Genomic DNA, 26954 nt, shown 5'->3' with positions numbered 1-26954 from the left:
TATGTAATATAAACCCCCCAGCTATGTGTACAAGTAAACACCTAGTAGGATAAAGTTATAAATACAGTCCAATTTTCTCAAGTAATAGTAAGATAATAAAATTAATTGTTTAACCTGGTGTAAGGGAAGGATGTCACACTTGTCTTGGGTAGAAGTAATAGTACAACCTAGCAAGTATTTTAAACATAGTGCAGATAACTATAATCATTAACAACACAATTTGAGTTCTGTCCACACTCACGAGTGGTGGTGGACAGCACCTTCCACACTCACGAGTGGTGGTGGACAGCACCTTCCACACTCACGAGTGGTGGTGGACAGCACCTTCCACACTCACCAGTGGTGGTGGACAGCACCTTCCACACTCACGAGTGGTGGTGGACAGCACCCTACACATGAACAATGTCAGACATGTGTAGTGTGCAGCGCCTGCCATCACCGAGTGTTGGAGGGCATCACCTTTTTCAGGTACTAATACCTTTCTTTTCACGCAGGTGGTCTGGTGATAATTGTGACGAATGTGAAGTACCTGACGACACTGGAGGAATACAAGGACAAGCTGGAGCCACGCATGGAACGCCTAGAACAACAAGGGTTGTGGCAGCAGGTAATATTTCCTCAAATGTTGTGTTGTTGTTGGTTGAGGGCGACGACGATCAAGTAATCGTATGTGTCCCGACTGCCCGATACCAGGAAATCCTCAAATGTTGTGTTCTTATTAGAAAAAATTAACCATTCGTGAAAGATGGCAAGAAGACAACAAGCTAAATGCATTTTATTATACTGCATACTTAAATAAATATATATGTACAGTCGAGGTCAAAAGTCTATTTCATTGGTGGGGGGGGGGGATACTTTGTAATACTGCTTTTCGAGTTGCTAGGATGCTAGGGAGCCGGTCGGCCGAGTGGACAGCACGCTGGAATTGTGATCCTGTGGTCCTGGGTTCGATCCCAGGCGCCGGCGAGAAACAATGGGCAGAGTTTCTTTCACCCTATGCCCCTGTTACCTAGCAGTAAAATAGGTACCTGGGTGTTAGTCAGCTGTCACGGGCTGCTTCCTAGGGGTGGAGGCCTGGTCGAGGACCGGGCCGAGGGGACACTAAAAGCCCCGAAATCACCTCAAGATAAACCACAAGAAGATGCTTAAAAATTTATAACATTTTGCTTTTTACATTATGGACAAAGCAATATTGAATTATATTGTTGAGGATAACTTTTCTCTACTGTAAATGAATGCTATTTGATATCAGAATTCTTTTTTCGTGACAAATTGCAGCATATATTAAAATGAAGCACTTTTTATTTATGTCCAGGAAGCATTTAGTTCAAACTGTTGATTTCAATAACAATAGTAAACCAACCCGTCCTCAGACCATGTCAATTCCATCCTGCGGTCGAACCCAAAGACGCACTCGTCAATTTTAACATGCTGTTCGTTCAAAATAGGAATTTTCTCAAATATAAATTATTATTATTATATATTAGCATAATGTGCATATTTAGGCATTAGTTAGTTTAGGTTAGGTGTTTAGGTACTGTTGGCGATTAGTTGTATTTGTAGTACGTGGGTGAAGCATTTAAACAACCCGTCCTCGACTCAAGTCCATTACATCCAGCGGTCGACCCCACATACGCATTCATAAATTTTAACATGCGTCTCATTCAAAACAGGAATTTTCTTATATATAAATTAATATTATTATATATTAGCATATTTTTTTCAATTTTATAGAGAAAACAAATACAAGAACTCACAAACACAATGAAATCCAGTACATATCAAGTATACCAAAGAAATAACAGTACATAGGAACAATAAAAGTAACAGTAAACAGCAACAGTAACAGTAACCGCAAAAACAAAAAGGAAAACACGTAGCAGGTAAAAAATAACAAAACAGGGCACAACCCCGATAACCCAACACGGGTACCAGAAAACAAAGCGCTAATTAGTACAGAGATACGTATCAACACAGAATAAAACAGAGAAAAGCACATAAAAAATAAAGAAGATACATACATAACATAAATAATATAAAATACACCCACAACCAAATACATAAAACAGAGACAGAACAGACGTGGATAGAGGACCACGTGCACAAAACCACTCCTACCACACATACACAGAGGAACAAAGGAGCGCACGACCACACACACGCCACAAGGTATACAACATATACAGAATGACAAGAAAAGAATGTACACACACGCAAAACACTCACGCAAACAACAAGACAAACACACATACCCACCCACACCTGTCCCCTGAAGCTCATATCAAGAGGATAACATCAGCAGCATATGCCAGGTTGGCTAACATAAGAACGGCGTTTAGAAACTTGTGTAAGGAATCTTTCAGAACATTATATACCACATATGTCAGACCAATCCTGGAGTATGCGGCTCCAGCATGGAGTCCATATCTAGTCAAGCATAAGACTAAACTGGAAAAGGTTCAAAGGTTTGCCACCAGACTAGTACCCGAGTTGAGAGATATGAGCTATGAGGAGAGACTACGGGAATTAAACCTCACTTCGCTGGAAGACAGAAGAGTTAGGGGGGACATGATCACCACATTCAAGATTCTCAAGGGAATCGACAGGGTTGATAAAGACTGGCTATTTAACACACGGGACACATGCACTAGGGGACACAGGTGGAAACTGAGTGCCCAAATGAGCCACAGAGATATTAGAAAGAACTTTTTTATTGTCAGAATGGTTGACAACTGGAATGCATTAGGAAGTGATGTGGTGGAGGCTGACTCCATACACAGTTTCAAGTGTAGATATGATAGAGCCCAATAGGCTCAGGAACCTGTACACCTGTTGATTGACGGTTGAGAGGCGGGACCAAAGAGCCAGAGCTCAACCCCCGCAAGCACAACTAGGTGAGTACACCTCTACCGCACACCACACAGCATCCAAACACGCAAAAACAGGGAGCAAAGGCCAAGGCAAACCAAGGCCACAAATATAACACAGAAAAACTGAACAACAGAAAAACACAGGCCCACTTAGGAGCCAAAAACATATATATTAGCATATTGTGCATGTATAGGCATCGTATGAGATTTTTTTTCTTTGACTTGATCAAAAGAATTATTTTCCTATTGATGTTACGTAATGGAACTACCTCGCATGGGAGGCAGACCTCAAACAGAAAGAACTGCATACAAGCAGATATTTAACCTAAAACCTGAGACCATATAAAAATAGCGGGAGTAAACCGCCAGGCTTCACCACACGGGTGAAACCTGTCCACTTAGGTCGTTGGCTCCTTCTAGTGATAACTACCAATGAAGCATAACCAAAGGGTACTTACTTCGAATTTTTTTAAGTGTAGTGCTATGAATTGGACTCTAGCTTTTAGGAACAGACTTAATTTACACATAAGCAGGCAAAGCGTTACAGAACATGAAAAGTTGGACAATAATGTGGCGGGTTTGATATGAACGACCGTTTCTAGAACAATAACAAATTTATTAAATAAAAATCTAGATTACTGTCTACCCCAGTGGCACATTTAGGAACAGCTATTCAACCGCCTGGTGGACCCACGAGATCCTTCCCGTCGTCGCTGACTGAATAATGACTAACTGAACAGAGGGAGTTGTTGCCTGGAGTTGCGTGTGGGAGGGTGCTGCTTGGCGTGTCGGCTCCATGGAGATCCCCCTTTCCTCTGCTCGCCGGACAGAAACCATTGGTTTGGAGTTTTCAGGCCATGCTTCATACCTTGCTCTTGAGGTTGTGTTGTTGGACATGTTATGTGTTCGCGTAGCTGAGGTGTACGGGCTCCAGCTGACCCACCGAATACTAGTGAAGTTTAACTCCGCGGCGGTGTATAAGGAGTTCGTAGCTGCTATGATGGGCGTACGTTGACCCTCCCTGGGGGACGGCGATACGGTCGCCATTTCCAACCGCTGCTGCTAAATTACCTATGTGGCCTTGCATGGTGTGCCCCTCGAGTTTTTGAGAGCCTGCTTCGGAGATACTTTGGCCAATATTTTACGGTGGTATCCCTCCGTATGAACTCTGTCTCTTCCGGAAAGTAGCGCGGGGTCTCCTGTGGTACACGGACTCTCGCCTTGAGACTCAAGTCCCCGATTCCTTCCATGGTAACCTTGCTGGGGTACACTCTGTGGGCATTCTATGCAAGGCAACCATGCTCCTGTTTTCGTTGTGGCATTGAGAGGTATCTGGTAGCCGATTGCACTGGGGTCGCGGCTGCACCTGTTAATCTGTTCCGGGAAGAGGACTTTCCCCCGTTGGTGGTGCAGGACCTGTCGCCTCGTGATGGAGTGGGTGGGGAGGTTCCCCAGCCGCCTGCTGACCCGGCATGTGTGGATGGTGGTGTACACAATGAGGTGGTGGTGTGTGCGGCTCCGCCCCCCCAGTCTGTCTCTTCGCTTCCGATGTCTGTATTTTCGCTTCCGGCGGCTTCTGTTCCTGTTCCCTCCTCTCCTCTTCTCCCGCCTTCGACGTCCCTGCGAGCTTCTTCATCTGTGTTGGTTCCTTTCCCTTTGCCAGCTGCGCCTGTTTTTTCTCCTGTGTCCTCTGGGTGGCGGGCTCATATCCTGTGTACCTGAGGCTGACGTTCTGCGGGGGCGTGCTCCCTCGGTTGTGGGGCAGCATGCTGCCGACTCGTCCCGGGCGACCCCTGCTGGGGGTGACAGCTCCGACGATCAACGGCCAGTTCCCAAGCGTTCCTGTACGCGTTGGAGTGCTTCGCCTCCTCGTACGTGGGCTGAGGAATGTGAGGATGTGGCGTGTGTTGATGCTTCTTCTACAAGCAATTCCTCTGTGGAGTGCAAGGATGGTGCGTCGGGTATTGGGGTGCTTCCGGAAAGTGGTATGGGCCCTGGTGTGGCGCCTGTGGTTGGGGTTGGGGTCGGTGTGGGGCCCTTGGGTCCTGCTCCCGATACCTCGCCTGCATCAGTTGGTTCTGGATCCTCGTGGGGGGGGGGGGTGGCTCCCCCTGCCGGGGGTGATGGTATCCCTGGTGCTCGTGGTGGTCCTGAAAAAGGCATAATTGTTCAAATTCAATCAGCCTAGGGTAGGCAAGGGGAGCGAGGCACGGCGGCAGCTGGTATATACACACAGCTGGGATGGTACAACGCCCTCAGCACGGCGCGGTACGACAGGTACGGCGCTAACACGGCGCGGCACATGAAAATGACTATGCCCCACAAGTGCTGTCAGCGATTCTGTAGGCGGAGTAGGAGCATAACTTTGTGGAGTGAGGCAGGAAAGATCGTATTTTTAGTAGAGTACTTCACTGTTCACTGGTAATTCCGCGGAATTGCGAATTTAAGATTTCCAACACAACACTTCACAAGATCGTCTCTCCCAGGTACCTTGTAGCTAAGGCACGCTAGACGACGGATGTCACTACCACATGTAGATCAACACAGCCTCCACAGTCCAGTTTTCTCTGAATGGCGTTCTAGAATCACGTGGCTTGGTGACAATCACTAAGTTCACACTCGTTAGCTTTATCGCTGTTTTCCCTCTTCCTGGATACCGGATTCTTACTTCCCACGGTCCTGGGATATTGGCACAACGATCGAGAGTGACTTTTGTGTCGTTGCAGGCGGTATTTCGGGTGCTTGGCCTAGCACGAGAAATTACGTCCTCCTCAAGCTGCCGACACTTGAAAGAATGCCCTTTGGCACCAAGAGAGGGCCCTCTAGCGACCCGGGTACTTGCAGCTTCTTCGATCAATCACTGCGAAGCATTCCAGAGCCCAGGAGCCTTGGCCAATCACGCTCCTTCCAGGTGACGCTATGGCCCCTCTCACGAGGGGATCACGTGAGCAGGAGGGTCTACCTACAGCCGTTAATCCCAAACCCCCTCACTACACTTGAACTGGTACAAAATTCAACAGAAACAACTCCCTGCTGTAACTCTCCTTACAGACTCAATACAGATATCACAATAGCATCAATGACGAGCACTCGTCGAGAGATTCCTACAGACACCTTACACGGCTATGAGAGAGTTGTAATTCCCAATCTGATTCTACAGTGCACAAGCACCTGTGCTCACGGACTGTGCACATCGGACTGCGCACCCATTCAGTGCACAAGGGAGCTGGAGAATTCATCTCCTGACACATAGGTTAGTTTAGGTTAGGTGTTTAAGTTCTGTTGGCGATTATTTTAATTTGTAGTACGTAGCTGAAGCATTTACAGCATTGTGGTTCGAACAAAATTCGTCAGTGAAGCACTTGTTCCGGAAGTGTTTAAACGTCAACAGTGTGGAACCCGTCCTCGACTCAAATTCATTACATCCAGCAGTCGACCCCACAGGCGCATTCATAAATTTTTACATGCTGTTCATTCAAAACGGGAATTGTCTCATATATAAATTAATATTATAATATATTAGCATATTATGCATATATTGGCATAGGTTAGTTTAGGTTAGGTGTTTAGGTTCTTCTCTTCTTCTTGAGAATAGGTGCAGTTTGCATGAAGGGTTTACCCTCCTGATGACTGCACCAGGACAAATGTAGGGAAATGCGTAGACGTTAAGGAGGAGAAGAAAGTCAAAAGTGTTGGATGTGGCGGGCCGTAGAGAGAGAGGATTGGCGACGGAAACAGAGGTGGACGTTAGAGGGAGACTCCCCGCACCGTAGGGCGGGGTGTTGAGTGCACGGCGGCAGCAGAACCACGTACTGCATAGCGGTGTGCGCAAAACGTTAACTAATATTTCTCCGGGACCTAGTATATCAGAAAGCGCAATCAGTGCGCTTCCCAAATCACCCACAAATCATCTGGCAGCTGGCCACCATGCAGTGCCCTTGGCTGAGACATCTTATCTGGCACCCTATAAACAAACTCCTTCACCCGCGACACCCAGACAGTGGACGAGCACCACGGGATCGGAAGCACCCGGGCATCCCGATAAGTGCTCAACACTGGAACCCCACAGGGCACTACCCCAGCAGTCGGGACGAGGCTTCCCCCAGACCGGGGCAATGAAGGAGAGGGAACCGCAGGGGATGCAGGCGGGGCATCGACCCCACCACAGGGCACAGGAGCCGAGGCCCCCCGGAGCACATCTTTCCGCAACACCACGACGAGGTCCCGGTCATCAGGGGCAACCCTCCACTGCGGAGATCCACCAGCAGGTGACGCAGGAGGTGGGGCACAGGTAGTAACTTCAGAACCCCTCACAGCACCATCATCCACGGCGGGGGACGCCAGAGCACCATACTCCCCTACCTCCTCCCAAGGCACACCACGAAGGGGAGACACTCCGAGCCCGCCGAGAACGTTTCGAGACAGGCCGCACCACACCACTCCCAGCAGGCCCCACTGCAGGCACAGCCACCATCTTTACACCCACACAGGTCACACCAGCACCGTCCGAAGAGTCCACATCACTCACACTGTCCACATCATCCAGGGAAACAGCCTTCGAGCACCGACGTGCACGCTTCTGCAAAGGGACGGAAAGAGCAGAACTACAGTCGCCAACACACACAGGCACCTCTCCCTGTCAAAGCCCCCCCTCCAATACAGCAGAACCCGCGTCCCCGGGAGCCGGTATCACATCCACAGGCGGGGACGGGACATGAACCTCCACCGGGACATCCTGCACTACATGCAGCTCAGGCGACGGCCCAACACCCACACACACCGGCTCAACAACCCCAGGGGCCACAGCAGTCACCAGACGTGTCGCACAGGACGTAGAAATCGCCTCAACAGGCGGACCAGCAGACAGGCAATCAGGCGCCTCAGGCACAGCACCCACTCCGCCCTCAGAACCGTCCGAACGCAACAGGGGTGGAAAATCTTCCGCACGAAAAACATGCACCCAACCAGTTGCTCCCACGTCGCACGCAACAGCCAGATGACCCTCGTGACCACACCGATAACAGGTGCGCGGTTGACCCTGATACTGGCAGCGGAGTGTGTAACCCAACACGGACATCGACGACGGTATACTACACTTCAGCGACATCGTCAGGGTGCGGGAGCCGTCAAGCATACCAACACAGTGCCCGGCAACGACCTTGTTCCAACGAACACTTAACACTGTCCCAAATCGTTCAAAACAGGAGTTCAAGAAGTCGTCCTGAAAATCGAAGGGGACACTATGCACCGCCACAGACGTCAAGGTGACATTAAGATTCACCACCTTAATAGAACCAGCAGTATCAGGGAGAGAGGTAAACACGCCCCTCACACCGCTCGAGAAACGCCTGAAAGGCAGCCTGGAGGCGGAACTTGACCACAGCACGGTTGCCCTGAAGCAGCTGGATGCCCACCGGGTCCGATAGCTGCACATGAAGCATGTCCACCAGGGCGACACTAACCAACGAATGGTCCACCGGTACCGTAAATGCCAGACCAGCCGACAATGTCCTCTTCACTGGAGGGCGAGAAGTCCCCATGGCTAAGGGGCCATTATACCAGGAAATAATAGAGTTATTGTAGGGTGTTAAAAATTTATTATCGTGATACATGTGAAAGGTGCTGCAATTGGGCCAAGTTTCAGCATCTCAGCCTAAATAGAGAGGGAGAAAAAAAAAATTTAGACAATTTTTCAACAATGTTCAATTATTTTCACAGCCCACAATTGTGAACCGAAATAATTTCTATGACACTTAGCTATGACCTTACTATATAATAAAGATATGAACAAAGGACTTTTATCCCAGATGTATTTAGTGCAATAATACAGATTTTTAAAGTTTCCCAAAAACGTATGCAACAAAATGAAGTTTATCAATATTTATAAAATCAATAAATCTACGTAGATACGAAAAACTACCAGTGTTTTTAGAGGCATAAACTCTACATATAATGTGCAAGTTTCATGTAAATTGAATAATAAATAAAGGCTGTGAAGGCAGATATAGTTGTAAAAGTTGGGGGGGGGGGGGGGGTAGCGGGCTGCGACAGTTCCTCACACTCTTGGCTGAGAGGCTGCCACGATCTTTACTCGTCACAATGCGTGATCTACGCATTGCGGCCAGCTAGTACCTTCTACGGAGAGCTCGCATGCATCTAGCTTTCAATGCTTTCCTCTTGTTCGTTTGGTACGTCATATTGCAGTACAAATAGCGAGAGTTCTGGGAGATATTGTGAGCGCGCGTCAATGATAGATCCACTAGCTGAGGGACACACAGAGTGACTGACTGCTAAGCCACGAACCCCACCCTCTCCCTCACACGAGACTGTTGCCAATGAGTGAGTTTATATTTGTTTTATGCATAAGTTATTTTCAACGCTATTACGAAATATTAGACTTAAACAACGTAACACACTATATCTGTTACCTAGCAGTCAAATAGGTACCTGGGTGTTAGTCAGCTGTCACGGGCTGCTTCCTGGGGGTGGAGGCCTGGTCGAGGACCGGGCCGCGGGGACACTAAAGCTCCGAAATCATCTCAAGATAACCCCGCGGCGCACCCAGGCCTCGAGGACCGGATTGGGGAAAGTTGCAGCAGGAAATTTTACTCTAATTACATTATTTTTCAAGATAACATAAAACGGTTTGCACCACAGTGTTGCCAGAACGTTGTAGTATTTTTCGTAAATATTCCATTTTTCTTCGGATTTTCGGGTATAATGGCCCCTAAGTCAAACGTCACCCTGTCAGTGGCAAACCAGCAATCACCCAACGTAAACACGAGCCAGGACCGGATAGACCTCAGGAACGTCCGACCTGGCCGGTGGTCACCACGCAACCTATTTAGGTTCTGTTGGCGATTGTTTGTATTTGAAGTACGTGGGTGAAGCATTTATTGCGTTGTGGTTCAAACAAAAGTCGTCAATGAAGCACTTGCTCCGGAAGTGTTTGAACGAAATCTGTTGTGAGTTGTGTGTAAACTGGTTTCATTCATAAACAGGGGATTTTGGTGAGTGTATGGAATAACTTTTGGGTCTGTTTGGAGGATGGGCTGAGTATTTATAGCGTTGTGGTTCGAACAAAATTCGTCAGTGAAGCATTTGTTCCAGAAGTGTTTGAACGTAATCAGTTGTGAGACGTATGTAAACCGTTTTCATTCATAAACAGGGGGTTTGGCGCATGCATGGAATCACTTTTCGTTATTTGTTTGGAGAACGAGCTGGTTATGAAAGAAAAAAGGTTTAAACACGACTCACAGCTGATTTCGTTCGAACACTTCCGGAACAAGTCCTTCATTGACAAATTTTGTTCGAACCCTAAAACTATAAATGTCCATCCTCCAAACAAAGACCCAAAAGTGATTCCATGCACCCGCTAAACCCCCTGATTATGAATGAAAAACGGTTTACACACAACTCACAACTGTTGACGTTCGAACACTTCCGGAACAAATTAAGTGCTTCACTAACGAATTTTGTTTGAACCACAACGCTTTAAATGCTTCACCCCACGTACTACAAATACAAATATTCGCCAACAGAACCTAAACCCCTAACCTAACCTGTGCCTATATATGCACAATATGCTAATATATATTATAATTTTAATTTATATTTGAGATAATTTAGTAGAATTCAGATCGTAGAATTCTATCAAGCCTGTAAGACAAGATTTATCCTCCCTGAACCCATGTTGATGGGTTGTCACAAAGTCCCTTCTCTCCAGATGTGTTACTAGGTTTTTCTCTCGATCTTCATCACCTTGTATGGTATACAAGTTAAGGACACTGGCCTGTGGTTCAGTGCCTCTAGTCTGTCATCCTTTTTTGTATATTGAGATTACATTAGCCATCTTCTATATTTCTGGTAAGTCTCCCATCTCCAGTGTAGGTCACTGGAGATGGGAGAAGTGTAGTACCACTCTTCAATACACTATGAAGAGTGGCTAGAAAAGTGCTTCTGCACACTCTTTCAGTACTCATGGTGAGATTCCGTCCGGATCAGCAGCTCACGTCGTGATCCATCAGATGCGCTTTGATCTCATCTCTTGTAATTTTGAACCCTTCCAAGGCCGCCTAGTTTACTGCCACCTCTCCACATGCAGTGAATTCACCTCGTTCTATTGTGAAGACCTCCTGGAACCTCTGGTTGAGTATTTCACTCACCTCTTTGTCACTTTGTGTCTTTCATCACACATTCTATGTTTAATCATCTGTTCTTTCACTGTTATTTTTTTCCTGATGTGGCTGTGGAGTAGCTTTGCTTCATTCTTGGCTTTATTTGCTATATCTTTTCATAATTCTTTTCTGCTTCTCTTCTCACACTTGCATACACATTCCTGGTTCCCGGGTAACTCTCTCTCTGTCTTCAGGTGTTCTGTTATTTCGGAAGTTCCTCCACGCCCTTTTGTTTAGTTTCTTTGCTTCCATACATGCCCTATTAAACCACGGATTCTTCTTTATCTTTTCGTATTTTTTTTTCCTTTTGGGCCGGGATAAACTTGTTTACTGCCTCCTGGCACTTTTGGGTCACATAGTCCATTATGCCTTGCATGGACTTAGTTCTGAGTTCCGTGTCCCATGGTGTATCGCTTAGGAATTTTTTCACCTCGTCATAATTTCCCTTTCGGTATGCCAGCCCTTTGTTTTCTAGTTCTTTTTTTTGTGGAGATAAATCCTAGCTCTACTAGGTACTAGAAGATCAATACACTGTGATCACTCATTCCTAAGGATGCTTCCAAACTTAACTTTTCATAAATCTGACTCATTTAGGGTAAATATCACATCAAGCATAACTGGTTCATCATCTTCTCTAATTTTTGTCGGTCCTTGATGTGTAGAGTTAAAAATTGTTTGTTGCTACGTCCAGCAGCTTTGATCTCCATGTGTCTGGTCCTCCACGTGGGTCTCTGTTCTCCCAATTTTTCTTCCTGTGGTTGAAGACTCCCAAGATTAGTAGTCCAGATCCGTTCCTGCTAGTGACATAAACTGCTATCTCTATTATATTAATGGCGGCCATGTTGTTTCTATCATATTCCTGTCTGGGTCTACTGTCATTTGGTGGGGATTATATATATTTGACTACTGCTATAAGTTTTTGTCCTCCAATTGCTTTGGTACCTGTTATGTAGTCACTGATACCTTCAAAGCCCTGAATAACCATCTCCTCAAAACTCTAGCCTTGTCTTTTTAGCAGAGCTACACACCTCCTCTTCCTTTTCTCTCTTTCCTCACTACATAGTAATCCTGCAGAAACACTACATTTGTTATCATTTTCTTTAGCTTTTTTTGTGATCGCTATTACGTCTGGGTTTTCTTTTAGTGTCCATTCTCCAAGTTCACTTGTTTTATTTGTAATCCCATCTATGTTAGTGTTCATTGCCTTGAAGCTCACTTTCTTCTGTTCATTCTCATATCCCCTTCTTAGTGAGGATTCTGTTGATGGAGGAAACTGTTCTATAGGTGTGAAGAATTGTTAGGTGGTTAACAGGGTCTAAGGAGCCATGGGAAAGGGTGGCAGGGAGGGTATGAGGGTAAGGAGGGAGGAGGGACATGGAGGATATGGAGTGTAGGGGAGAGGGCAGGGGCAGGGAGGGTATGGGGGTGAAGGAGGAGAGGGGACAGAAAGGAAAAGGGGGGAGTGGGGGACAAGGTGGGAATGAGGGAGAGGTGACAGGATGGGTATAGGGTGAGTGGGGAGAGAGGGTTGACTGAGCATTTGAGTAGGGGCAGGGAGGGTTCAAGACAGGGAGGGTTTCTGTGTGGAGGAGGGTGGTGGTGATGGCCTTCCGTCTGGTGTTGCTGGGATGCTGGTTGTTGTGTTGGATGCAACACAACATTCCCTCACCTCTAGGAATGTTGTATTGGGGGCTGAGATTTCCTGGTTTTCTCCTCTCACCCTGTGCTTCTTCCTTGCTTCTATCACCACGGCTCTCTCCTCCGTCATCATGTCCCTCTGGAGGAATACTTTTTTGTTTTCTCTCACATATTGCAGTTGACTCTTTCTTGCTAAAATATTCTCCTTCAGGGTCTTGTTTGCAAACACTTATCTTTATCAGACGGTCTTTGTCCTTGTTGTACCACCCTAACCTGAAAACCTTCTGAATGCTTTGTTCAGCCCCATTAATCTTTATCTCCTTTAGTATTTCATTCACTGCTGCTCTGTCCTTGCCATTCCATTCTGTCCTACTGGAGCCTTCCTGTTCTTTAGTGCCCACTGTTTCCACTGATCTTTTTTCCAGCAGCTGACTAGTGCAAGTTGCTGCTTCCTGTGAGGATGCTGTTTTCAATTCTACCTCCTTCACTGTGGACATTGCTTCTGAGCTCTTTCTCACCACTTCTGCAAATGTTGCATGTACAGTGGTGGTTCCTTCCAATAAACCATTTACATCTTCTCTTTGGATGATTATCTGATTCTGAGCCTCAGTATTATTTCTCTGTGAGGGTTTTCATATCCTCCTTTGCTGCTGTCAGTTTGATTTGCAGGTTGCTTAGTGTATTCTTCATATCATGCATCTCTCTCCTGATGTCCTCCCAAACTTGGGCGAATATTTCCATCATTTGGTCACTTTGACTTTTCCCTGTTTCCTTGGTGCGTCTCCCATCCACGTTTGTCCAATTTGTGACTAAGTTGTGATAGGGTTAGCAGGGGGGGGCAGAGAGAGAGAGAGATGAGAGAGAGAGAGAGAGGGAGAGAGAGAGAGAGAGAGAGAGAGAGAGAGAGAGAGAGAGAGAGAGAGAGAGAGAGAGAGAGAGAGAGAGAGAGAGAGAGAGAGAGAGAGAGAGAGAGAGAGAGAGAGAGAGAGAGAGAGATGGGGGGGGGGAGTGAGGGAGACGGTGAGACAAAGGGTAAGAGTGAAAGAGAGGGAGGGAGAGGGTTGAAAGAGAAGGAATAGTGTTCTAAAGGTGCTGTATACAACGTTCCTATTGGTGTTATATACAATGTTCTCAAAGCAATGTATACATTGTTCTTAAGGTGCTGTTTACAATGCTTTCAAGGTTAAGTATAAAATATTTTCAAGGTGCTGTATGCAATATTCTCAAAGTGCTGCATACAATGTTCCCAAGGTGCTGTATAAAGTGTTCAAGGTGCTGTATACAGTGTTTGCAAGTCAATGTATATAATGTTTTCAAGGTTCTGTATTTAATGATCTCAGTGTGATGTATACATGTTCTCAAGGTGCTGAATACAATATTCTCAAGGTGCTGTATATAATGTTCTCAAGGTGCTGTACCCAATTTTCTCAAGATTCTGTATACAGTATTCCCAAGGTGCTGTTTGCACCTTGTCTACTACTGAAGACTCTGTCTTCGATGGTTCCCATATAAAAAATTGCGAGTAACACCCTTAAGGGGGAGCCCATTGCTACTCCGTCTGTTTGTAGATTCATGTCCCCTTGCGGACTGATGACAGGAGCTTCCTGTGTATATGCCTCGAGAAGACTCTTCAAGTATGACTCGGATATGTCTAATTTGATGGTGCTCTCGTCTCTGTATTCCCTGTCCAGTATCATTTCTATGGTGATGTCGACTGGGACGTTGATAAACAGGGATTAGACGTCCAGGGAAGTATCGGGCTGTGTAGTTTTGATTAATTCTAGGAAATCTGCTGATGATTGTAGACTCTAGATGCTTGGAGTGTATGGAGTAAGGAGTTTGTTAAGTTTTTTTTGCCAGGTGATAGGTTGGAGTTGGTATTTGGCTGATTATTGGGCTTAGTGGGCTACCTGGTTTGTGTCTTAACATTGCCATAGGCATATCCTAAGCCACAGTCGCCTTGAAGTTTAGTGAAATGAACACTACCTTTCTTTGCTTTGATTGCAGTAATAGTTTTGTTCACTTTGCGTTTAAGGTGTTCCAAAGGGTTCCTCGTGATTCGTTGAAATTTGGTGCCATCACTAAGGATGTCGCTAATTTTATTCATGTATTCTTCGGTAGGAATCAACACATAGGCTGCTGTCTTGTCGACTTTTCTTATTGTAACATCTTCCCGATTTTTAAGTTGTTTTGCTGCTTCTTTGAATCGTAGGGTTAAGATTGTTGATGAGTATGTTCCTCGTTTTTTTCCCCGCTTCAGTTAGTAGTTCAGCCTGAAGTGTCAGTGGTGATGACTTTTTTGTTGTCTTCTAACTTGTGGATGTCGTCAAGAAGCATTTCGATTTCAAGGCGTTTTTGATACTTCTTTGGTCTTGATATGAATTGGCAGTTTAGACCAAGATTCAAGAGGTCTCGTTGGTCCTGGTTAAGATTATGAGTAGTTAGGTTAATGTAGCCATCTTTTGGACGAGGGATCTTTAACTGTCCCCCGTTGAGGGTTGTCAGCTTTCGGAGTGTCTTCGTTTCTGCAGGAGTTTTGTGTTGTTGTTTTAGGCTTAATAGTTCACTGTTGATGGATGCTTGAGTTGGTTGGGGATGTCGTACTGGATCCATTTATTTAACTGATGTTCAGCTTGCTCTGTTAGGGTTTGGATGGCTTCCTTCTTCGTGTTCAGTTGATGCCGTATGAGATCTTGCCTGTACCTATAGGTAAACTCTGCGTTGCGGACTGCTGGGTCAAGTGGGTAAATATTTGTGTATACTGGCAGCAGGTTTTCTTTTATGTCTCATTGAATATGACAGCATGTTCTGTATTAACTATTTTCTGATTCAGGGCTTCTAACCCTCTAATTAGTGCTCTTGCACCAGGGTTTAGTTGGAGGAGGAGTACTCCAAAACTCTTGTTCCTTTTCGAGGTGAAGAAAAAGAAGTAAACAACTATAGAATGTATTACACTTATTATAAAATTCCACAACGTTTCGAACCTACATGGTTCATTCTCAAGTGATGACACATTACAGGACATTATATTTATACTAATAGTGGGTCAGGTGAATACAACTGGATCAAACAATGGGGTCAGGTGTAAACAATAGGTATACATAAGGGGTAGAGAGTTAGGCATAAAGGAGAAAAGAGTAGAATAAGGCTTAATAGGGTACACAACACATACTAAGATTAATCAGATGTAGTGGGCGTTTTTTTCGAGCAATATATCTATATATATATATATATATATATATATATATATATATATATATATATATATATATATGTATATATATATATATACGCCTTGATCCGTATATATATATATATACGTCTTGATCCGCAGGAGCTCCGTATTGCAGTCGCTCTGCGCCTTGCTGCCCCTATCCACACTGTTCACAGGTGTATTTGCGGCGAGGCAGATGCTGACGAATATGGATTGCATGGCCTGCACTGTGGAAAATCGGGTGGTTGGCACACTAGACACGACGAAGTCAACGACATCATTAAAAGAAGCCTTGCCTCTGCTCAGTGTCCAGCGGAGAGAGAGCCCCGCAACCTACTGAACCGTGACTCTGTTAGCTTTGCCGGCCGACCAGACGGAATCACACTGCGTCCGTGGAAGGGTGGCAGGCAGTTAGCATGGGACTATACTTGCGTATCCACCCTGGCAACGACATACATCACCCTCTCTGCCGGCACGGCAGGAGCCGCAGCGACACACAGAGAAAAACAAAAGTCAGTCAAGTACAGGCAATTAGATCAAAGGTACAATTTCGTTCCAATAGGGTCTGAGACCCTAGGCCCATGGGGTGAGAGTGCAAGAAGGTTTCTTAAGGATCTTGGTTCCAAGCTCATTGACACCACAAGAGACCCTAGAGCAGCAAGTTTTCTCTTTCAGCGCCTCAGTGTCGCGATCCAGAGGGGAAATGCCCGCTGCATCCTCGGTTCCTGCCCGGCGTCGGAGGAGTTCGAGGAAATCTACAGCCTCTAGGAAGCGAACTTTTTCTTGTGTCCTCTTAATGTTCATTTTTTGTATGAAATCAGATATGTAACTGTATAACCTTGCATAATAAAGTGTACATCATAATAAAAAAAAAGGGGGTGGTAGGAGAAGTGAACACTCTTTCGCATTCAGAGTTAAATGTCAAGTTTTTCCCTGAGTGCTCTGTGTTCCCTTCTCTGAGGCTGTGGGTCCCTATAATTACACCAGTGGTGGTACCCCCCTATATATATATATATATATATATATATATATATATATATATATATATATATATATATATATATATATATATATATATATATATATATATATATATATATATATATATATATATATATATATATATATATATATATATATATATAACCCACTCTATTCTAAATATGTTACAATTCCATTTCAGTGTTTCCCATTGCATTGATAAATTGAATTTTCATAGATTTCGATTTGTTTACATATGGATTTAATTATTTTGTGTGACAATGCATTGGAATTGAGCTGTGTTGATTACCATACCATTCATTTCATAAGAATAAGTACAGATGCCACACCTGTGGCAGGTAAAAACGGTTTTTTTAAGAAACAAAGTCATCTGTTACATGTAACAGCAACAAGAGCTATACTAAATATGACACGATTCCATTTCAATGTTTTCGATTGCATTGCCAAATTTAATTTTCATAGATTTTGATTTATTTTCATATTGATTTAATTATTTTGTGTGACATTGCATTGAAATTTAAGATGTGTTGTTTAACATACCGTTCATTTCGCGAGTATACTTTATTTTTTTATTGCTTTTCATTTCATTTTTTAAACTGTTTTTCTTATATTTCAGAGATGTGAACATCAGACCATTTGATGTTCCCAATTTTCTGATGGGAACATCAAATCATTTGGGAATGCATCGGACGAGGCAGTGGGGAATGGTGGGTAGGATGAGGGGACATAAGTGGGGGATAGTGGGGAAAACAAGGGGACAGGGAAGGGGGTATTGATGGGGAAAACAAGGGGACGAGGGAGTTGGAGATCTTTGGGACGAGAGGACAGGGGAATGGAGAATGGTGGGGAGGACAAGGGGGCAGGGCAGTGGGGGATAGTGGAGAGGACGGGGGAGGGGGGAATGGTAAGGAGGACGAGGGGACGGAGGAGTGGGAGATGGTGGAGTGGAGAATGGTTAAGAAGAAGAGGGGACTGTGAAGTGAGGGATGGTGGGGAGGACAAAATGATTGGGAGGGGTGGGAATGGTGGGGAGGACAGGGAAGTGGAGAATTGCTGGGAAGATTAGGGGACAGGAGAGTGAGGAATGGTTGGGAGGACGAGGTGACGGGGGAGGGGGAGAATGGGGGAGGAAGGATTGTGAGACAGGGAAAGGTTGCTGAGGCTCAGCAACACACATGCGTTGCTGAGCCACAGCAACGCGTGGCCGGGTACAGCTAGTTATAAATAAAAATGAAAATGTTCGTTTGTTCAAAATCGCTAATCTCCGAAAGTTCTTCACCGATTGCCTTGAAATTGTCACACAACGTTCTATTCGCATCTGGCCAGGTTTTTATATACATACAATATATATGTCACGTCTGTGACGGTAAAAAAAAAAAAACATTAATTTTTTGTAAAACTGTGTTTTTCCATGTGTTTTTCATGTGAGGAAAATCTTTGAAACCTCTTTACTGATTGCTTTGAAATTGTGACAACATTGCATTTGAATAGGCGCATGGTTTTATATACCTACTATATAGATGCCACCCCTGTGACAGGTAAAAACATATGTTTTTGAAAAACAGCGCCATCTGTTGCACATAATAGCAACATGCACGCTGTACTATATATCACGAATTCAACTCCAATGTTTCTTATTGCACTGATAAATTTTATTTTCATAGATTTCGATTTATTATATTTTTATTGAATTATTTTGTGTGACATTGTGTTGGAATTGAGCTGTGTTGTTTACCATACCGTTCATTTCGTAAGTATAAGTATAGATGCCCACCTATGACAGGTTAAACTATGCTGTTCTTGAAAAACAGCGCCATCTTTTGCATGTAAGAACAACACACACATGCTATACTAAATATGGTACAATTCCATTTCAATGTTTCTGATTGCATTGATAAATTGAATTTTCAAAGATTTTGATTTATTTTCATTTTAATTTAATTATTTTGTGTGAATTGCATTGGAATTGAGCTGTGTTGTTTACCATATCGTTCATTTCGTGAGCATAGTTTATTATTTCATTGTTTTCAAATTTTCATTTCATTTATTAACTGTTTTTCTTATATTTTTGTGATGGGAACATCAGATCACTTGATGTTCCCAATATTCTGATGGGAACATCAGACCATTTGGGAAGGCATCGGACGAGGAAGTGGGGAATGGTGGGGATGACGAGGGGACGGAAGTGAGAGATGGTGGGGAGAAAGAGGGGACAAGGGAGTGGGGAATGGTAGGGAAGGACGACGAGACGGGGAAGTTTGGGATGGTGGGGACGAGGGGATGGGGGAATGGAGAATGGTGGGGAGGAGAAAGGGACAGGGGAGTAGAAGGAAGAGGGGATGGTGTAGTGGGGAATGGTGGGGAGGACAAGGGGATGGTGGAGTGGGGAATGGTTGGGAGACCGAGAAGGCGGGTGAGGGGGAAATGGTGAGGACTGGGGCACAGGGAAGGTTGCTGTGGCTGGGTACTGCTAGTGTATTATATTATATTATATGTATATATATATATATATATATATATATATATATATATATATATATATATATATATATATATATATATATATGTATATATATATATATATATATATATATATATATATATATATATATATATATATATATATATATATATATATATATATAAGCAGTTGAAAACTTGTGTGGCAGCCTGGTTGTGCGCTGTTAATGAGGTGAAAAGTGTTGTTTTATCATCGTTGCAACACACACACACACACACACACACACACACACACACACACACACACACACACACACACACACACACACACACACACACACACACACACACACACACAATCAGCAACTAGGGGATTGGAAGCGAGAAGCAACTAGGGGAAGCGAGGCCGGCGCCGTCGACCATGCTGTACAGTTTTGCCTTCCATCTTCTAGCGCACTCGGTCGTCCTGCTGGATGGCGTTCCAGCGGCCGTGGTCGGGTCTACCCACCGGCGCATTTTCGCTTGGAATGAAATGGGACAAGAGATCTGGGAAAGGAGAGCTGACTACAGGAAAGGGGACTATATGAGGATAAGGGACTATCTGGGTGAAGTGCAGTGGGAGGAAGAAATTAGAGGAAAAACAGACCAAGATATGATGGACCTAGTCATACAGAAATGCCAGGAGGCCGAAGAGAGATTTATACCAACGGTAAAGGGAAAAAATAAGAAGGAATATAATAACCCATGGTTTAATAGACAGTGTCAGGAAGCAAAAATGGCCAGCAGGCGGGAGTGGAGGAAGTACAGAAGACAAAGAACAGAGGACAACAGAAGCAGATACAACAGAGCTAGGAACGATTACATTAACATAAGACGAACATCGGAAAGGGACTATGAGAACGATATTGCAATCAAAGCGAAAAAACAACCTAAGTTACTACACAGTCATATAAGAAGAAAAATGTCGGTGAACGACCAAGTGACAAGACTAAGGAAGACAGAGGGGGCATATACTGAAAGTGACAAGGAAATCTGCGAGGCACTGAATGCCAGTTTCCATGGAGTGTTCACTACCGAGCCTGAGCAGCTCCCATTGTTGGAAGGGGTTACCCTAGATGAAAGACTATCAGATATAGAGGTGACAGCAGAGGAGGTAATGAAACAGTTGACAACTCTAGATGCAACTAAAGCAGTTGGACCAGACAAAGTATCACCGTGGATACTAAAAGAAGCAGCACAGGCCCTCAGCGTGCCTCTGGCAATGATCTTTAATGAGTCACTTATGTCAGGAGAATTGCCCAGTTGCTGGAAGAAGGCAAATGTCGTGCCAATCTTCAAGAAAGGTGATAGGGAGGAGGCACTTAACTATAGACCTGTATCACTGACAAGCATCCCCTGTAAAATACTGGAAAGAATAATTAGGCTACGACTGGTTGCACACCAGGAGAACATTAGGTTTGTGAACAAACATCAACATGGGTTCTGGACAGGGAAATCGTGCCTAACAAACCTTCTGGAATTCTATGATAAAATAACGAGGATAAGACAGGACAGAGATGGTTGGGCAGACTGCATATTTCTGGACTGCCAAAAAGCCTTTGATACAGTACCGCACATGAGACTGCTGTTCAAGCTCGAGAGCCAAGCGGGGGTGGGGGGAAAGGTCCTAGCATGGATAAGGAACTACCTAACAGGAAGGAGCCAAAGAGTTACGGTAAGGGGCGAGAAGTCGGACTGGCGAACAGTAACAAGTGGAGTACCACAAGGATCGGTGCTGGGACCAATTCTATTTCTTGTATATGTTAACGACATGTTTACAGGCGTAGAATCCTACATGTCGATGTTTGCGGATGATGCAAAGTTGATGAGAAGAGTTGTGACAGATGAGGATTGCAGGATCCTCCAAGAGGACCTGAACAGATTGCACAGATGGTCAGAGAAATGGCTACTAGAATTCAACACGAGCAAATGTAAAGTTATGGAAATGGGACTAGGAGATAGGAGACCAAAGGGACAGTACACAATGAAGGGGAACAGCCTACCTGTAACGACGCGTGAAAGAGACCTGGGGGTGGACGTAACACCTAATCTATCTCCTGAGGCACATATTAATAGGATAACGACAGCAGCGTACTCCACACTGGCAAAAGTTAGAACATCATTCAGAAACCTAAGTAAGGAGGCATTTAGGGCGCTTTACACTGCCTACGTAAGGCCAGTCTTAGAGTATGCCGCCTCATCATGGAGTCCCCATCTGAAGAAGCATATAATGAAATTGGAAAAGGTTCAGAGGTTTGCAACGAGACTCGTCCCAGAGCTACGAGGGATGGGGTATGAGGAGCGCCTGAGGGAACTGTGCCTTACGACACTAGAAAGAAGAAGGGAGAGGGGGGACATGATAGGAACGTATAAGATACTCAGAGGGATAGACAGAGTGGACATAGACGAAATGTTCACACGGAATAGTAACAGAACGAGAGGACATGGATGGAAGCTTGAAACTCAGATGAGTCACAGAGATGTTAGGAAGTTTTCTTTTAGCGTGAGAATAGTGGGGAAATGGAATGCACTTCAGGAACAGGTTGTGGAAGCAAATACTATTCATAATTTTAAAACCAGGTATGATAGGGAAATGGGACAAGAGTCATTGCTGTAAACAACCGATGCTCGAAAGGCGGGATCCAAGAGTCAATGCTCGATCCTGCAGACACAACTAGGTGAGTACAACTAGGTGAGTACACACACACACACACACACAGAAAATGGAAGGGAAGAGGTAGAGAGGAGTGGAAGGGGAGAATTAGGGAGGGGAGAAGGTGGGAGGGAAGAGGGGAAATGACTGACTCATCATTTGTCGACTACACTTACTTTTGTGTAAAATCTATATAAGACTGACAGTGTGTATCTGTACAATACAATGTTCTAACCTTTGTTCAGATTTATGTTTTTCCATAAAACTAACTCTATCCAGTTTACTTTGTTACCTGTGTAATTTTCGTATATCATTTACACTCGAAAGGTAAACTTTTGCGTTTTGGTGTTCCACAGAAAGTAAAGAAGGTGGTGCCGAACTATGACAAGAAGAGTGATGCAGTGGTGTTCATCTATCGTGTTGTGCGCGACTAGGTTCCTGCCAGCAGCTGGGACGTCTACTCTCACCATCACCCAGGATGTGACTAGGTTCCTGCCAGCAGCTGGGACGTCTACTCTCACCATCACCCAGGATGTGACTAGGTTCCTGCCAGCAGCTGGGACGTCTACTCTCACCATCACCCAAGATGTGACCAGGTTCCTGCCAGCAGCTGGGACGTCTACTCTCACCATCACCCAGGATGTGACTAGGTTCCTGCCAGCAGCTGGGACGTCTACTCTCACCATCACCCAGGATGTGACTAGTTTCCTGCCAGCAGCTGGGACGTCTACTCTCACCATCACCCAGGATGTGACTAGGTTCCTACCAGCAGCTGGGACGTCTACTCTCACCATCACCCAGGATGTGACTAGGTTCCTACCAGCAGCTGGGACGTCTACTCTCACCATCACCCAGGATGTGACTAGGTTCCTGCCAGCAGCTGGGACGTCTACTCTCACCATCACCCAGGATGTGACTAGGTTCCTGCCAGCAGCTGGGACGTCTACTCTCACCATCACCCAAGATGTGACCAGGTTCCTGCCAGCAGCTGGGACGTCTACTCTCACCATCACCCAGGATGTGACTAGGTTCCTGCCAGCAGCTGGGACGTCTACTCTCACCATCACCCAGGATGTGACTAGTTTCCTGCCAGCAGCTGGGACGTCTACTCTCACCATCACCCAGGATGTGACTAGGTTCCTACCAGCAGCTGGGACGTCTACTCTCACCATCACCCAGGATGTGACTAGGTTCCTACCAGCAGCTGCGACGTCTACTCTCACCACAAACTGTCATATATTGATGCAGATTACGCTTGAAACGGTCCAACGCACAAACCTCTGATATACTATTCGGCAGACTTCCTCAATCAAAACTTTTTTAAATTAAATTAAAACCCATTGTTTCACATTCTGGTTTATCTATATATTTTATACACTATAAATATCCCCTTTGTAGCTCAACAACCACTTGAATACTTCATTGATGTCACTCATTGATCTTCTTACTAACGAAAGTAAATGGTTTCTTTATTCTTTATTCACGTGGGAGATTTTTACTGCCATCATCTTATTACAAGACGATCCTTATTTGTATTATTATAAGGATAATTATTTTTTTAGTTAAAAGAAAGTTGATATGTTGACAAAGTTGATAAAATCATAAGTTGAAAGACAAAGTAACTTTTCGTTCAACTCCTTTGAAATTTTGTCCATCTTGTAACGTGATGCTCAAAACTGATTTGCATAATCCAAGTCGGGCCTAACATGGCTGAGATAATCCAAGTCGGGCGAGATAACTCTGGGTGAGATAACTCTGAAGAATAACAGATGAGGAATTATTACTAACACTTTCAAATATGACTCCCAGCATAATGTTGCTATATTTCGAGTACTTATGCATTATTTGATTGGTCTAAGATTCCCAATAATCAAAGCGCTTAGATCACTGTCACAAAATTAACTCATGATGTTGACATTATTGAACTAATATAGTGCCTCTATTTTCATTTTCTAGGCTAAGATCTCTGTATTTATTTGCTTTAAACTGCAGTTACAGACTTTTAGCATATACAGGAGTTTATTCAGGTCACTTTGAAGCAATGCACTCTCAATGAAATTTAAGATGTTGCCTATTTTGGAATCATCTGGAAGTTTACTGATGTCGTCAGTAACGCCAACTCTTAAGTCGTTTATGTAGATAATAAAGAGAAGAGTTCACAAGAGCAATCCCTGGGGCGTTCGACTTATAATATTATTTTCAAGCCCAGTCTTTTTTCCATTTAAATTGACCCTTTGCTTCATATGCAATAAACATGCCATACTTTCCTTCCTTTTCTATGGTACTAGTTTATATAACAGTCACTAATGAGGTAGGGTTTACTTTATTATAAATACTTTTATTATCAGCAATTTTTAATATGCTAGAAAAGAAAGAGAGCAGCTATGTTAACCAAGACTGACTATCAACTTCCCCAGTATGGACATTTAACTAACTGGTCGACAATTGGATGCATGTGATCTATATCCAACTTCACCAGAATTGTAACCACGTTCTCCGAGGCCAGGTCAGAGACCGGGCCGCAGGGACCTTGGCCCCCTGGAATCCCGGGGGTCATGTTTGTAACCATCCATGATTCAGACCCTAGAGACTTACTAATACTTTATTGGGCTTACTAAGTTTTTCTCTGACCTTTTCTGAATGGTGATAAATACTCGAACTTGGGCTGGAGTTCATGTTTTTCTTTTAGGTTGATAAATATCCTGAGTTTGGCCTAACTTTGTTAGATATATCTTTCTGGTTTATAGATATCCTGAATTATACCTAACTTTTTCAGTTATATCTCCTTCACTGCATCTGTAAATTTAATCACAAATTTTCCACTGTAAAGATTAAAATAAAACAATAATAATATTTTTTTCCTCCATTACACCTTTATGATATCTCTGGCTATTTTTATCTTCTTAAAACTACCTGATTTACAAAAAAAAACAAAAACTCTCATTTCCACATATAGAGAGGTTAGAATTTTTTTTAAATATATTTTCATTAACACTTGATTTAATTCATCTAGTTGGAACAGTTGACTCCTGACTCGAATATATAATGCTGGTACAAATGTTGTATGTTTCATCAAGTGAATGGAATAATACGGTGAAAGGTTGAGTGTGCCCTGGAATCTCCATTATTGACCTCGCCGAACTCCTGCCCAAGTCGGATGTAATCAGGTCAACAAAAATCTTGAATCCCAATGGATAACTCCTCACCCTAGAATCACTGGGGGGTGGAGTTATCATCCATTATTCTCAGCATCACCAGGGAGTGGTGTTATCCCTTTGAGCCTTTAAGTAGAAGGATTGAGGAGTGAGACTCATTGCCGTGGATAATACACTTCGGCGCTTCGTTCCCAGGGCAGCTGTTACAAATATCCGCAAGGAAGCTGCAACGATATCTGCAGCTATAGATATCCTAAGTTATGCCTAACTTAGGATTATATATGTATATATATTCTATATATATATATATATATATATATATATATATATATATATATATGTATATATATATATATATATATATATATATATATATATATATATATATATATATATATATATATATATATATATATATATATGCAAACAAGCCTGAATGGTCCCCAGGACTATATACAACTGAAAACTCACACCCCAGAAGTGACTCGAACCCATACTGCCAGCAGCAACGCAACTGGTATGTACAGGGACGCCTTAATCCGCTTGACCATCACGACCAGACAAAAGGAAGTGATAGCCGAAGCTATTTGAACCACTTCCCCGCCGGCACTCGGATGGTAATCTTGGGCATAGCATTTTATCAAATCACCTCATTCTTTGGGGCACACGTGAGGAACACAAATGCAAACAAGCCTGAATGGTCCCCAGGACTATATAGAACTGAAAACTCACACCCAAGAAGTGACTCGAACCCATACTGCCAGGAGTAACACAACTGGTATGCACAGGGACGCCTTAATCCGCTTGACCATCACGACCGGACAAAAGGAAGTGATAGCCGAAGCTATTTGAACCACTTCCCCGCCGGCACTCGGATGGTAATCTTGGGCATAGCATTTTATCAAATCACCTCATTCTTTGGGGCATTCAATGGCTTCAATGGTTTCTCCAATGGTTTATATAACTATATATATATCTATATATCTATATATATATATCTATATATCTATATATATAGATATATATAATATATGTATATATATATATATATATCTATATATATCTATATATATATATATATATATATATATATATATATATATATATATATATATATATATATATATATATATATATATATATATATATATGTGTGTGTGTATATCACGAAAATAAACACGTGATTAAGAATGTGACAATGTCAGACCACGTAGGAAAAATGAAACAGGAAATTTTCCTTAAGTACTTTCGTATATTAAATACATCTTCAGAAGGTCACCTTCTGAAGATGTATTTAATATACGAAAGTACTTAAGGAAAATTTCCTGTTTCATTTTTCCTCCGTGGTCTGACATTGTCATATATATATATATATATATATATATATATATATATATATATATATATATATATATATATATATATATATATATATATATATATATATATATATATATATACAGTATATATATATATATATATATATATATATATATATATATATATATATATATATATATATATATATATATATATATATATATATATATATATATATATATATATATATATATATATATATATATATAAAAGTTTGTGAGGGTACCACCTCTGGTGCCAATGTGGGGACCCATAGCCTCGGAGAAGAAAATAAAAAGTATTCAGAGGAGACCTTGTGGTTTCTCACTGAACACTAATATTATCTTCTCCTACCACCCCCATTCTTTTGTATGTACACATATATAT

The 26954-nt window shown here is 43.3% G+C and overlaps 1 protein-coding gene across 1 annotated transcript in view; it reads left to right on the top strand.

Moving 5' to 3' along the window:
- The window catches only part of LOC138366938 (methyltransferase-like protein 27), a 79382-nt gene extending 54511 nt beyond the window's left edge, over nt 1-24871 (top strand). Inside the window, exons 7-8 of the mRNA XM_069328229.1 lie at nt 495-607; nt 22410-24871. Coding sequence (XP_069184330.1) covers nt 495-607; nt 22410-22487 — 191 coding nt within the window. The 3' untranslated portion in view covers nt 22488-24871. The remainder of the gene's footprint in view (nt 1-494; nt 608-22409) is intronic.
- Nucleotides 24872-26954: the final 2083 nt, after the last annotated feature.

The sequence above is a fragment of the Procambarus clarkii genome, chromosome 2, assembly GCF_040958095.1.
Source record: "Procambarus clarkii isolate CNS0578487 chromosome 2, FALCON_Pclarkii_2.0, whole genome shotgun sequence".
NCBI classification, from domain to species: Eukaryota; Metazoa; Arthropoda; class Malacostraca; order Decapoda; family Cambaridae; genus Procambarus; species Procambarus clarkii.
This window is presented reverse-complemented; position numbering and strand designations above follow the sequence as displayed.